The sequence below is a fragment of the Podarcis pityusensis genome, assembly GCF_964106645.2.
Source record: "Podarcis pityusensis genome assembly, chromosome: 1".
Taxonomy (NCBI): Eukaryota; Metazoa; Chordata; class Lepidosauria; order Squamata; family Lacertidae; genus Podarcis; species Podarcis pityusensis.
In genome coordinates this window covers 72405831-72420188 of record NC_138028.1, presented here as the reverse complement: position 1 = coordinate 72420188, position 14358 = coordinate 72405831, and the positions used below count along the sequence as shown (strand labels likewise).

The window sequence follows — 14358 nt, the reverse complement described above, 5'->3', positions numbered from 1 at the left end:
GCCAAAAGGCCCCGTGCGGCGCCCCTGGGCATGGCTCACCCTGCCTCCATGTGCAGCTCACCCTGCCCCACTGCTCCTGGTGCTGGAGTAGCTAGCTACACATCTGGTCCTCCTGGACCAAGTTTTTAAACTATGTGTTGTTTCATTAACATTTTGTAAATTGTCTGCAAAGGCAGTGCTTCTGAAATATCAGCAGCATGGCAAACATGTTGATAACATGGGAAAGGCCAGCACTTAAGCCACTTGAGCTATAGACTTGCAGGGACTAAGTGTGAAGAGTGTCTTTTAGACTAGGAGACTAAACATTGTCAAAAATCCCTGGACTGCCAAAGTTTCTTGGATATTCTGGCCATTTGCCAGTTCAGAAAGCCTTCTCTTTCTTTTCTTTTTCTTCTTCTGATCACGTTCACTATTATTTATTTACTTACAAACTGAGCCCAGAGGTAGACAGCATTATAAGCTGACTGTCAGTAACTAGCTTGGGGAAATTCTGAATTCAAAGGATTTGGTTCTAAGGTCTAGAACAAGCTAAAATAAGAGCAACACTGGTCTTCCACAAAATAACATGCATACTACCAGTATTTAGACTAGTTTGCAATGGAAATGTTTCAACATTTTATAAATGTTAATAACCAGATGTCAACAAGCCTTTGCATTTTCAATCCAAGTTAAAGGCCTTCAATGAAATGTTGTAAAGGAACTGAAATAGCTTATAACAGCTCCTGAACTTAATGGACTGATAACGAGAGAGCTTCCAGAATTAGCTTTCCTTATTAAGGCTTAGGAAACTATGCTAGCTGACATTCACTTACTATCACTTCCACAAACAATCTAAACTATTCCTGATAAAATATTTGAAGTACTGCTGTTGCTTGTTTCCAACCTACAAGAGCAGGTTGAAGGTCATTTTTAGCCCCAGGAATAGGAAGTCTCAAATTGAGTAAGGGCTGAAATATTAATCTTAAAAATACAGAAAACATTTTAAGAACAATTTCACAACATGAATTGTATTTTGGCTCATGGGAATGAGAATCTACTAAAGTCTGAATGTAGAACTGGTTTGGTATTTTTTATATGCCTTAGTATAAATCTGCTTGCTCTACAATGCTTTTGTTTTATCTATGAAAGAACACAAGGCATTGTATTTCCTAAGATAGGACAATTCTGTATTAATGCTACATTATGAAAATAAACACATTACACGGTACTTGCCAATCTGGTTAGTGAGTGAGTGCCAGGCCTAACTTCCCTTCCCAGCAGCTATGCTCCACCACTATTTCTGTTTGTTTATTTATTTATATTCTTTGGCATCCTCAACTCTCTTCCTGGTTCACTATGTCTGCAGAGTCACTCATTTCTTTCTAAACAATAGCTCCGCTGATAGCTGCTATCTCCATAACTCTGTACATCCACATTAATTTTTGAATAATTGCTCCCAGATCTGTTAACCATGACAGCCTACTGTCTTCTTAGTATGAGATCTGTTGGTTGGTTGGCATGCCAACTGATCTGAGATGTGGATTGGGACCAACATAATTGGAGCTGCCATAAATAAAAAGGTGCCTTAAAGCTTAGAAAGCTCTTATTTGGGGGGACAGTAGTAGCCAGAGATTTTACTTTCTTGGGCTCCATGATCACTGCAGATGGTGACAGCAGTCATGAAATTAAAAGACGCCTGCTTTTTGGGAGAAAAGCGATTGCAAACCTAGGCAGCATCTTAAAAAGCAGAGACATCACCTTGCCGACAAAGGTCCATATAGTTAAAGCTATGGTTTTCCCAGTAGTGATGTATGGAAGTGAGAGCTGGACCATAAAGAAGGCTGATCGCCGAAGAATTGATGCTTTTGAATTATGGTGCTGGAGGAGACTCTTGAGAGTCCCATGGACTGCAAGAAGATCAAACCTATCCATTCTTAAGGAAATCAGCCCTGAGTCCTCACTGGAAGGACAAATCGTGAAGCTGAGGCTCCAATACTTCGGCCACCTCATGGAAAGAGAAGACTCCCTGGAAAAGACCCTGGTGTTGGGAAAGATTGAGGGCACAAGAAGGAGGGGACGACAGAGGACGAGATGGTTGGACAGTGTTCTCGAAGCTACTAACATGAGTTTGACCAAACTGCAGGAGGCAGTGGAAGACAGGAGGGCCTGGCGTGCTCTGGTCCATGGGGTCACGAAGAGTCGGACATGACTAAATGACTAAACAACAACAACAACAGTAGCCAGCAGGTCAGTGCTGTTTACTTGGCTTCCCAAGATGGAAGTAGCTGCTAGTAACTGAGAGAGTGGGGAGCAAATCGGTTGGGAGGTTGAAGCAATGCAGGCACAGGTGAGGGGGCAGCATTGGCTCCATTGGGCACCTGCATCACACCTCTCCCTCCCCGCCAACTTCCCTCTGCCCCTCTCCCGCCCCCCACATTGGGAAGCCAGCTAAGTCAATTCCGCCCATCCAGCTGCTACTGCCAATTTTGCACTTATGCATAACAATAAGATATTCATTCTGCCAATAGTAGTATAAAACACCACAATGATAACATGTAATCTTAACTTTAACAAACAAAACTTTTAACAAACCAGCAGCGATACCAAAGTGTGCCAAAAATAATCCATAAGAGGAATCCTAATCACTCATGATACACATACATTACTTTAAAATAACAAACATAATCACAAAATCAGTTTCTAAAATTACAGCCAGAAACAAAACATAGTTGCCTATTTTCTGTATTGCAAAGATTGTATATTTGCTTTTGAGGTTCTGTGATATGTGATTTATGCAGGTTTTCAGCAAGAACATTACAAAACACAAGAGTAACCTTTCAAAATAACACAAATGAATCAATCAAACAAAAAAGTTTGGTAGGTTTCAGGAATTCTAGACAGAACAAAGTGCTGAAATCAACTAGGTCAATGATCAGAAGAGATCTGATTATAAGCAGATAAAAGTAGCTAGGAGATAAGTGAAACCTGTGATAGTCCCCTTTCTAGAAAACATGGAGAGTTCCCCACTCAGCCACACTTTCCCTGTAAGTCCATGCATCTTTGCTGTTTCAATTTGGTCTGGGGTTGGGTCTTCCCACTTGTGATTATTGCCTCAGATTTTACTCAGGGAAAGACCCATGAAACCCTGTTCATTCTTCCTATAATCAATAGTCTGTTTTTGATGTTGTCTACACCCACTGGCGGAGGAAAGGGGGGGCGGGGGGACCATCGGGGGGTACCATCACTGTCGCCCCCCTGGACACGCACCGTGCGCTCCCTCACCGTGCCGGGTGCCACACCCCTGCAGGTGGCACGCCACAGCCCCAGGATGCACATCACACCCCTGTGGGTGGTGCATCACGCCCCTGGGACGCACGCCACGCCTCTGGGATGCGTGCCAGCCATGCCCCCGCCTGCTCTCCACCCCCAGTGCCGGAGTATGCAGCTTCGTCACTGTCTCCACCTTTAGTTCCAACCACCTGTGGCAGAAAGTCAGCGAGTCAATCGGATAGTCAGAGAATTGGATAATCAGATAAGCGGAAAACTGGATAATCAGACAACTGAATAGTCAGAGAGTTGAAAATAATTATCAGAAGCAAATTATGTTCTTATAGCCAGACCTGCGTGTAAACAAACTGCTAAGGTGCCAAAAATTACTTTTGTGCTTATATCATACAATTGGTTGGGTTGGCAGTGCTGAGAATGGACTGCTCAGAAGTTGAAAAGACAACTGAAAAATGATCCTTGAGGGGTAGGCAGAGAAATAAGGAGAGGAGGTGAGAACGCAACTCTGGGGAAAGTACAAGAAATCCTGTCCAGGAACTATTTTTTGGGAGCAGTTTAGGAAGTAGGGCAAATCTTTCTTCAGATTATCCCAGGATCTCACAGAACCTGATTCATAAGTTAACATTGGGTTTTAACCCAAAGCAGTGGAATAAAAATAAATGTTTTGGATTAATAAAGATTAATAAAGAATATGATGAAAATGAAATGAAAGTAATTCTGCAGTGATTGGGAGGGCATCCATCAATAATGTTTGCCTTGGATGCTGAAAGATTATTATGGTTCTTAGATGGCTCTGATGGATTCATTACTCTGCAGGCATAGCTGGTAATACTGTAGAAAGCCTAGTTTACCTCCTGAAAAGTGGCCTAAGCATTTGGCACAATCATGCTTAGAATTTTCTACTGGCTAGAGCCCAAGGATCCCCTTTGTTTTCTGAGGAGCTTGGGGGCAGTGAAGACCGTGGCAGTGATAGAAGGCTCATGATGAAAACTAACGGATCATGGCTATAGACTGTGGCAATTACGTTGTCAAATATGGTATGGTGTCAATCTTTTGCCATTGGGTGAATGTAGTGCCATTAACAGAAACTGTCCTGTGTGGTTAGGAGCCCTTTACACACCCTCTGCTGTGACTCATATACTTCACACATTACAGATTAGATCATTTGCAACTATTCTGATTTGGAGGGCATTTTCACTCCAGGTATGGATTTGGATGTGATTGAATTTCCGCTAGTCCTTGTGTGTTTGGATTCTTGATATCTTTCAGTTTGTGCAACCTGGAGCTGTGGACAAAATTTTTGGATATGTGATATCCACAACTAGTTTTTTTCCATCAGTGCCCACCTTGTCTAATCAGATCTGCTACTAAAAATAATAAATGACAGAGCAGGTGACCCCTATGGACTAACAAGATGCCATGCTTCCCATTTTAAAAAATGGAAGCACCAGCAAACTTTAGTCCACTTGGAGGAATCATGGAACATATTGTGACATCTGAACTCCAGATATTCTTCAGTTATATTGATTACTTTTACCCAGGTTTGGAACTGAAACTGCCCTGGTGCTCCTGTGGATTATCTTAAATCAGGAGGAATGCATCCTGTTGGTTCTTCTGAATCTACTAGTTGCTTTCAACTGCACAAAATCATACAGTTGGAAGGGATCTCAAAGCTCATCTAGTTCAACCTGCCAATACAGGAAAACGATTGACATTATAGGCTACATTCAACTAAGTTATCACGTTATCACAAGCCAGCACAATGAGTTCCCGTAGTGCATGGGACTTCCCTTCTCCTTGCTTCATGCTCTCCCCTAATCTGGTTGGAAGAACTCTCAGAACAGAACGCATGGGGGTGAGAGAGAAAGGAGATTTTTCGTTTGGGAAAGCCTTAGTGTGACTTCAAATTATACCTTATATCTTTATGGTGGACCAGCTGAAACCAGTCAAAATAAGCAGGCAGAAGTGAGTTCAAGTCCTCCAGACTCCCTCAGAAGTTGCTGGACTCACCTTTCTGATGGTAAGAGCTGTTCCATAGTATAACAGACTCTCTCCTTCACTGGAGGTTTTTAATTTTTAGTTGAGATTCCTGCATTGCATGGGGTTAGACTAGGTGACTCTCAGAGTCGCTTCCAACTCTGCAATTCTATGATTCTATGACAACCTCAGCATTTAAACTAGAGCCTTAAGTACAGCAGAATCTGAGCAACTTTGCTTGTAAAGCAAATGCTAAATAGGCAAATGGTGGACATCCACCATGGTGGATTTTCAGACAGAGACTACATGAATACAGCAGCTTTTTGTTGTATAAGTTGGTTTAACATACTTTATAGAACAGTACACAATTTTCAGAGTACATTGACAGTGCTGGTGAAGTAAGAGGTTAAAAGACTGAGCTACTAATCAGGAAGTCCTTGGATGGAATATTTTATTTCCTGTGTGCTCACAATATGGGCTTGGATAAGCCAATTTCCCTCAGCAGTCAGCATATGGAGAATAATACTAGTTTATCTTGCAGTGTTGTTGCAAGGATTACAGTTATATAATGCATATGAAAGACTTTGAGCACTTGAAAGTGATACAAAAACTTTGAACACTTAAAAGGACATTACAGTACTTAAGTTCAGACACTTACGTTTTTTAATGACATGTAATATTCAACTTTTCTAATTGTGTCTGCGATGAAATAACTTTAAGGAAAGTGTCAAAGGTCTAATCTACAACTCTTATGGATGGCATGACTCATCAGTTGACAGTCTGGAAACCTAGTTTCATCTGCCCAGTTTAAGTTTGTGTTATTAATGCTGGCATGTGTAGGAATGTGAAATGATTTTAAATTATTTCACTCATATTGTTTAGGGAAGAATATTCTGGGAGTTCACTTGCAATGCATACAGTCTTAGTTTTATTTGTAAAGTAAAACTTGAAGATTTAAAAAGGTTACTATGTTTGGTCTCACTTTAATTTTTCTAAAATTGGCTTTCTGGTCATACTTGAGGAAGATTAATTTTAACCAAGATGTTTTGAATAACAGCCTCAGGCAAAAAGAGCTGTAGGCCGTCTTTAAAATTTTGTTATCATATCATGGATCAGAGTAGGTATAGGTTTGGGGTTTTTTGGTCAGCTTGCTAAATCACTCCCTTCGTGTAGGCAATGACTGTTGGGCTGAGCAGTTAAGCACCATGATCAGCATCCAAAAAGAATGCCCCGGGCTGCAAGAGCTACTACTTAGGGTTCACCCGCACATCCTTTTGCCCCCCCCCCCAAATCCACAGTTTAGCATTGAATTGGAACAAACAGCAGCCAGATTTGCCACAGATTGCCATTTGTTCCAATTTAGTGCTAAAGAGCAGGCTTTCTAGGGGAAAGTGACAGGGCAAAGGCAAAACTGCTCAAGGCATGGGGCAAGCAGAAGTTTGAATGAGTCCTAATAAGTGATGGTATCCTCTGGGCAAATGGGTGGGCACCCTCTTTACCTGGTTGTCACTTAGAAGGACAATTGCTAGTGTTTGTCAGTTGAGCAAGAAAGCAGGCAGAAGCTAAAGAGACAGAGACACATTTGCTCTGCTGGGCTCTGGGGATCACCTGGAAACCTAGTGGGGAAGCAAGATCTGTTACTGTATTAATGTTTTGAACTCCTTAGGTTCCTGTTGTATGTTGTTGTCATCCGTCTGTCTCTGGAGACAATACACCTTTGGGGGTGAAGTCAAACCGGTGGACAGTAGCAGTGTTTGCTGTGGCTGTGGAGACCAATACAGGAGAGACATGTTTTGTTGCAGCTGGGGGAGATGAATGCGTTTGGTTGTGCTGCTGCAGATGCACCATGGCATTTCTTCTCTCTGTGCTCCTCTCAGCAGTCATCCCTCTGGTCATTGTTATGGATGCATAACCTGATTGTTTTTCTCCAGGCACTGCAGTCGTCTGCAAGGGATTCCCACAGAGCAGGGTTAAGTTTGCTAGTCTTCTTGTCATGTTGGCAGACATCTTTGTAACACAGAGTTGGTCTGCCAATGAGCCTTGTGCCTGAAGCCAGCTCCCCATAGAGCACATCCCTGGTTGTACATATGTGTAAATAAACTAAACTGTGCCTAAAGACACCACAGTTTCTGTTGTCCTTCATTCCAAGGAAACCCAACCCTGGATAAGTTCCTGAACCCCCTGACATCTGTCAGAAAGGGGAAAGGGGGATATTAATTTTTGCCAGCCTGACTGGTGCCTAGTGCCAGCAGAGAATGACCTTGACCAAGTGAGCAGAGACCTTTTCCTGCCTGTCACAGTTAAGGATCCAACCCAATGCCTTTTCACCCAAAAGTTGCAGCATTGCTATGAAGTAGGCAAAACCAATCAATTTGTATTTAGAAAAATTCACATCCTGCCTGTAACCAGCAACCAACAGATGTCCATAGCAAAGCCTAAAACCATCCCTTGAATGGACCTGGATAGGAGAAGTTCTCACCCAGGTCCACTTTGAATTCTGCCCCTCAGGAGCCTAGCTAGGTGCTGATTGGCTCCCAAGATCCCAAGCACCCTCATCATCCCCTGCAGTCACAAATTGTGGGAGAACACCTTCCCCCACTGCTCCCAGCAGGGTGGGAAATGAGAATTTTTCACTTGTCTTGCCTGCAGTCTTCAGCCAAGCCCTTCTTGTGTGAGAACTCAATACATCCTGGGTTTCCGCATACAGTGCTGTTCAATTGACTATGCACAGCACCCTCTGTCACCTACACCAATTATCTGCATTAATTTAAAACCTCCCACAACTGTGGTATAGACCTCACAGTCTTGTAAGGAATTTTTTAGAATGGCATTCCTCCTTAGCATATTAAATCCAGCACTATTTTCAGGCATGGCTGTGCTTTCAGTTTGCTAGCCTGCTGCCAGTTCAGAATGTAAGTGCTCATAGTAGTGTCTTTGACTGTTGTGTATGTGATGTTAAAGTTTTATTGGCATTGAATAATGCAGAAGAGGTTGAAATAGACGAATTTACTATTGTTCATACTTTCTGTTGGTAGTTCCAGATATGATTACTTTCCTCTGAAATGGCTTATATGTGATCTTATAGGAATCAGTAGGAATTTATGAGCATTTTTTAAAAATAAAAGCAGCTAATTAAACCCTTCTATGTGCTTTTTAAGACTTCAACCCAGTGAATTCTTGCATTGCTATGATATGCAGAAACATTAGCTATGGAATATTATACAAATGGTGCCATTTGGTTTAAATCGTTGCTGTTTTTAATTTCCTTTACAGAATTCAAGGTCATATATCTTTGTATTTCCAAGGGAATCCTTGTCATAGAGATAAAAATCATGTTTCACCTGCAGTCTTGATCTTCATTAGCTGATAGGAGGGATTTGCAGCATTGGCAATAAGTTCTGCTGGTTGCTGGCTGACAGCCAAACCAGGCTGCTGTTTAAGATACCAGGTCTCTCGCTCTTTTTCTCTCCCTTGTTCTCGTTACAGCATTCCAAGCCTTGTCTTTGAAAGAAGAATACAGTACAAGATTTTATATTCAGTTGGGAACAAGATGCTTGTTCCTTGCTTATACAACCATATGTTTCTAAATTTTGTGGTATATAGTATTTAGAAGACTGTTGATAGTGGGAAATTTTGCCGCTGAGGAAGAAGCAATCAGATATGCGGTCAGAATTTTAAGACCAGCTCAGAGTGCTCTTGGCTTTTTTTAGTAGGCTGCTGAACGATGCTGAATGATGCTGTACGGATGGATGTGGGTGTTTTAATACTCTGGTTTTAACGTATGGAATATGAAAGAAATGTAAGTGATTCTAGTACACGAACACAATGGGGAGTAAAGCTGGATTTTCAAACTCTGTTTCTCAGCCAGAACATCCATTCTTCCAGGTGTCATGCAGGTATGTACATGTTTAGGTTTAGTATATGTATTTAGTTTTGTAAAACTGCAGTGTGGTGCTTCTCTTACGGATAGTAGTATGAACATTTGCCTGAGAAGACTTAGAACTGGAGAACAAAGGCAGTATTTAATGGTAAAATTATGGTGTGCTTTTCTGTGCTAATCTTTATTCAGTGTTTTAAAAAGATGTTGCATTTTAAACGGGTAGCTGATGTTTCTATGGTCAGGTATTTGAAGCTTCCTAATGTTTTGAATGGAACAAAAGTGAATCGTTTATCATGCAGTTTTTTAAAACAGTGTCTGTAGTGCATTTGGATGGTTGTTTTGTCATGCTATGTCAAATATGTGTCTGTTATAGTGCTGTTAGGTTTCTATTAAAGGAAACCTGTTTAGTCCCAGAGAACATGATACTGGTAAATCAGTTTTCTGGTGACTTGATTATACTTTCAAAGCTATAGGGCAAGGCATGTTCAAAATATTTACATATGGGGAAATTAGTGAATGCTGATAAGAAGAATGATTCCTGCATTTTTCTATGTGGTTTCCTCTGCTAAGCAAGAGATCAATATTGCCTTTAGAAATAGTTTCTCATGTAACTTTTCCAGGCATGTTGTGACATGGCTCGAAGGTTCAAAGATTTCTGTTAAATTACGTTCCTTGTGTTGATGACTGAAGTGTAATAAAGAACAAATAGGAGTTAAACAAGTTTCATTCTCAGCTTTCACTAACTGTCTTTGGTTTCTGGCACACCTTTTTAAAGGAATGCAGTCTTTGTTTACCATGTCTGTATCTGAAACCTTTGCCTCTTTCTGGTGCAAGGTTGTGAAAAGAAGCGAAAACTAGAGTTCAGAGTTTCTGTAAAATTACTCATGTGTTTGAAATGCGTTTGAGGAAGAGAGTAAAGGAGGAAGTTAATAATTAATGTGTCTAAACATAAGAATGTACCTGGTGATAGGACTTGGGATGTTTGCAGTTGTGATCGCTAATATTAAATCCCCTGAAGGAATCATGGTGAATATGGTTAGCTTACACTACCTGGCATATGAGGAGCATTGTGTAGAGAGTGTGGGTCATTCCCTTTAACAGTAAACTCAGGTGATGAACTTCCCATTAGTTTGGAAGCAAAGCAGGCCTACCCAAAATGCAGGACTCCCTAGTATTTATCTGGAAATATATTTATTTATATGTATATAAAAAGCTCTAAATAGCCTGAGAAGGACAGGCACTTCCTATATTGAAGGAATGTAATTGGCATTTGAGTCTACAGAGATAAGAAACCCATGAAAACTCACCTCATTATCTGGTGATGAAACCTATTGAAGTACATTGATAGTAAAGAGAGGAACACATGCCCTTTGTTGCTGCCATTTGTCTGTGAGGGTACTTGCTTCTACCTATTTGCAGCTATACTAAAATCCTGGATTTCTCCATTGTTAACATATGAACATAAGAAGAGTCCTACTGGATTAGACCAAGGCCTATTTAGTCTAACATCCTGTTCTGAGTGGCCAACCAGATTGCTTACTTTTCCTCAGCAGTGTGAGACTAGCTGATCACGTATTGATGTCTGAATAAGAATTTTGCCCACTCATGAACAAATTAGCCTTAGCAATCAGTTTGTGGGATGTGTGTGTGTTCCACTATTAGACACTGCATGTGTGAGCTTCTGGAGGGCTAAGGTAATTTCTGGATGTTAATCAGGCTGCAGCTGGCTTAGCAGTGTGGGTTAGGAATAAGATTGAACTAGAGACATTGGTAATTGAGGCACCACTTAGAAAAAGGTGGGGGACTTTGAGCTCTCCACATGATGTTGGACCTCTACTGCCATAATTCCTGGCCATTGGCCATACTAATGGCAGATGCTTATGGGAGTTGGGGATCAGGTTCCTATATCTGAAGGTGGACAACCACTACAGGTAGAAATCACATTTTGCTCCCATCTAAAAGGGGTGCTGCCACCTGCCCACTGATGAAACAGCCATCCAGAAGTGGGGAGGGTAGTTAGTAGGGCCACAGCCAGATCAGGCCAGTGAGGGGCCATTCTGAGCTCCTGGGTGCCACAGTCTGTACATGATCTGGCTGCCAGTGTGGTGTAGTGGTTAAGAGCGGTAGTCTCGTGATCTGGGGAACCGGGTTCGAGTCTCCACTCCTCCACATGCAGCTGCTGGGTGACCTTGGGCCAGTCACACTTCATTGAAGTCTCTCAGCCCCACTCACCTCACAGAGTGTTTGTTGTGAGGGAGGAAGGGAAAGGAGAATGTTAGCCGCTTTGAGACTCCTTAAAGGGAGTGAAAGGCGGGATATCAAATCCAAACTCTTCTTCTTCTTCTTCTTCTTCTTGAGATGTCCCTGTCTTCATTCTTTTGGAGACTGCTTGGCCTGGGTGTGCAGCTCTGACAGGCATCTCTGAGCACATTTTGGATGTGTGGACTCAGGAGCAGTATAAACAACAACTAAAGGGTTTTGATGCAGGATGGGGTCATCCATTTGGAGACTGGAAGTCATGTCTCACTCATCAGCTCATAGCTTTCTGCAGTTCCATATGTTAATCAGTGAAGTTGTGACTGTCTTAAGCTTTAGTTATTTATCCACCACAATTATTTATATTCCAACTTTCAGAATATAATTTCTATGAAAGCAGCTGACTAGTAGCATTCAGTTATGTATTTTAAAAGTGCAGGTTTGTATCTAATGTTAGTCATACTCAGAAAAGTCTCATTGAAATTAATAGACATGACTAGATTAGATACATTAATTTTATGGTATAATTTAGTTGGGTACAACATACAATAAACAACATTATGGGTCTTCGTGTCTTGTCTGTGCACAATTTCCATTTTATGCAAATATTTTAGAATGACTTGACTTCTCCAGAATGAGAAGAGCACTATGATTATCTTCCCTAGTCTGGTTGTCTGGAAGTATCGTAGGCAGGTTTTTTTTCAGCCAGAACTTGCCGGAACCTCTCAAGTGGGCACCTTTGCCATTGTAAGAGAACAAGGGAGGTGTTCGTTGTGAGTTCCGACACCTCTTCCTAGAAAAATAACACTGAGCGTAGGTATTTGGGACTCAAACACACAAAACTATGTAATGGATTATACCAGTGGTTCCCAACCTGGGGGCCACAGAGTTATCCCAAGCATTCTGAAAAGAAGTTACTCCCCCCCCCATTCCGCTTGAAGACAGTCTCTTCACTGTCTTAAAGCTGCATAGTGGGTAGCTACCTCAAAGAGTGTTTTAATTTTTAATGATCAGGAGTGAGGCTGCTGTGAAGACTTTCTTCAGAGGGCTTTAAGACAGCGCCCCCTGCTTCTGTTTGTGCTTTTGGTGTCTCAGATGGGAGTGGAGGCAGGCTGTCTTAACACCTATGCTAAGTCTCTCTGTGCTCCCTTTTAATTTTAGCGAGAATCCACACTGAATCCTTGTCAAGTTTTCTGCCTCCTAATTACTGATTGCATTCAGGTTTCTTAGTTTTGTCATGATTGGGGATTACTTTTGGTGCTTTATTGAGATGAATTATGTGACTGAGGAGTTGCCTAATTTTTTTGGGGGGGGGGGCGGGTAAGACTTTTATGGCATTGTTCATTGTGGGACAGACATTTTAGGGTTGTCTGTTGTTCCATGTAGCATTTGCTGCTCATACCAACTTGGTTACAAAAAAGTAAAATAAATGCAAATAGCAAATATAAAGAAAATAGAATCACAGTAATTGTATATATAAATAGCTTTCCTTACATGGTTTGGGATTTTTCATTGAAATATATAATTGATAGTCCTGATTCTAGACAGAGGAATATTATTTATTTATTTCTTAAATTTATTGGTAGCTTTTTTTGCCACACCAACTCAAAGCAACTTGCAGTATTTTAAGCAAAAAAATGAACATATACATACATTAAAATCAGCATTAAAAACCCTAAAAGATAATTTTCTCTCTATATATATTTTAAATTACAGTACATTAAAACATTTCACCCTCACAAAAAGGCCATAGAAAGCTAAAAGGGTCTGAGTAAAAAGGCATTTTTGCCTGGTGTCTAAAGATATGTAATGATGGAGTCAAGGGAGCCTCCCTAGAGAGAACATTCCAAATGAACGTGCCCATTGTGATGCTGCCACCTCCTGGACCTGGCAAACTTGTAACATTAATTTTTCCCTTGTTCTAAAACAGGCTTATAAAGAACAACTCACCTTTTCATTGATAACAAGTAAAGGTAAAAAGGTAAAGGACCCCTGGGCAGTTACGTCCAGACAAAGGCGACTATGGGGTTGCGGTGCTCATCTCGCTTTCAGGCCAAGGGAGCCAGCGTTTGTCCACAGACAGCTTTCTGGGTCACGTGGCCAGTATTACTAAACCGCTTCTGGTGCAATGAGACACCGTGACAGAAATCAGAGCGCATGGAAACGCCGTTTACCTTCCCGCTGCAGCGGTACCTATTTATCTACTTGCACTGGCATGCTTTCAAACTGCTAGGTTGGCAGGAGCTGGGACAGAGCAATGGGAGCTCACCCAGTTGCGGGGATTCGAACTGTCGACCTCCCGATCAGCAAGCCCAAGAGTCTCAGTGCTTTAGACCACAGCGCCACCCATGTCCCTTTTGATAACAGGTATATATGATAGAAAAAGACAAAAAACTAATTTCAAGACCAGTAGTGTGCAACTAGAGTAATACATAGAGCTTTGCAAATACACATTTGAATCTGTATGAAAATGTGATAATCGGTCAGGGAGGAAAGCTTGAAGAAAATGCTTGAAGGCAAAAATACTTCAAAAATACCTCAGTGAGACTTCCGGGGGCGGCGCGAACGGCAATGGCGGTCCTCTTCTGAACGGGAGAGGAGGCTCCGCAGGCAACGGGTCGTCCGCTACGGCGAAGCGGAGACCCACTTTGGAAAACCCCAGGCGGCAAGAGCCTGGGGTCTTGAGGCTCGGTGGGCGCCTTGAGCGACCCTCCAAGTGCAGAAGGAACCCCGTAAGGGGCTCCGGAGCACGGAGGGGGGTTGCGGCGCTGTGAGCTGTTTCACAGCCTGAGGAGCGAAGCCGCGCTGCTACTGTCGGTGAGCGCTGATCCCTTTTCCTGCTAAATTACGGATTCGGACGAAAAAGCAACTAACTTGTGAGTAAAAGACTGAATCACTTGAATTTGAGACTTTAAAAGGGAAACTTAAATTGGCTTGAACTTGGCTGAGAGCGGAGAGACGTGGAAGCAGGAAGTCCGTCT

General features: G+C 41.9%; 1 protein-coding gene across 13 annotated transcripts in view; it reads left to right on the top strand.

The window, feature by feature from the left end:
* Positions 1-14358, top strand: part of PLEKHA7 (pleckstrin homology domain containing A7) — a 154170-nt gene that overhangs the window by 43569 nt on the left and 96243 nt on the right. Inside the window, exon 1 of one of the 13 annotated variants that reach the window (XM_080975020.1) lies at positions 8706-9137. The exons of the other annotated variants lie outside the window; for them this stretch is intronic. Coding sequence (XP_080831146.1) covers positions 9067-9137 — 71 coding nt within the window. The 5' untranslated portion in view covers positions 8706-9066. Of the gene's footprint in view, positions 1-8705; positions 9138-14358 lie in introns of those variants that run through there. 13 annotated transcript variants of the gene reach the window in all.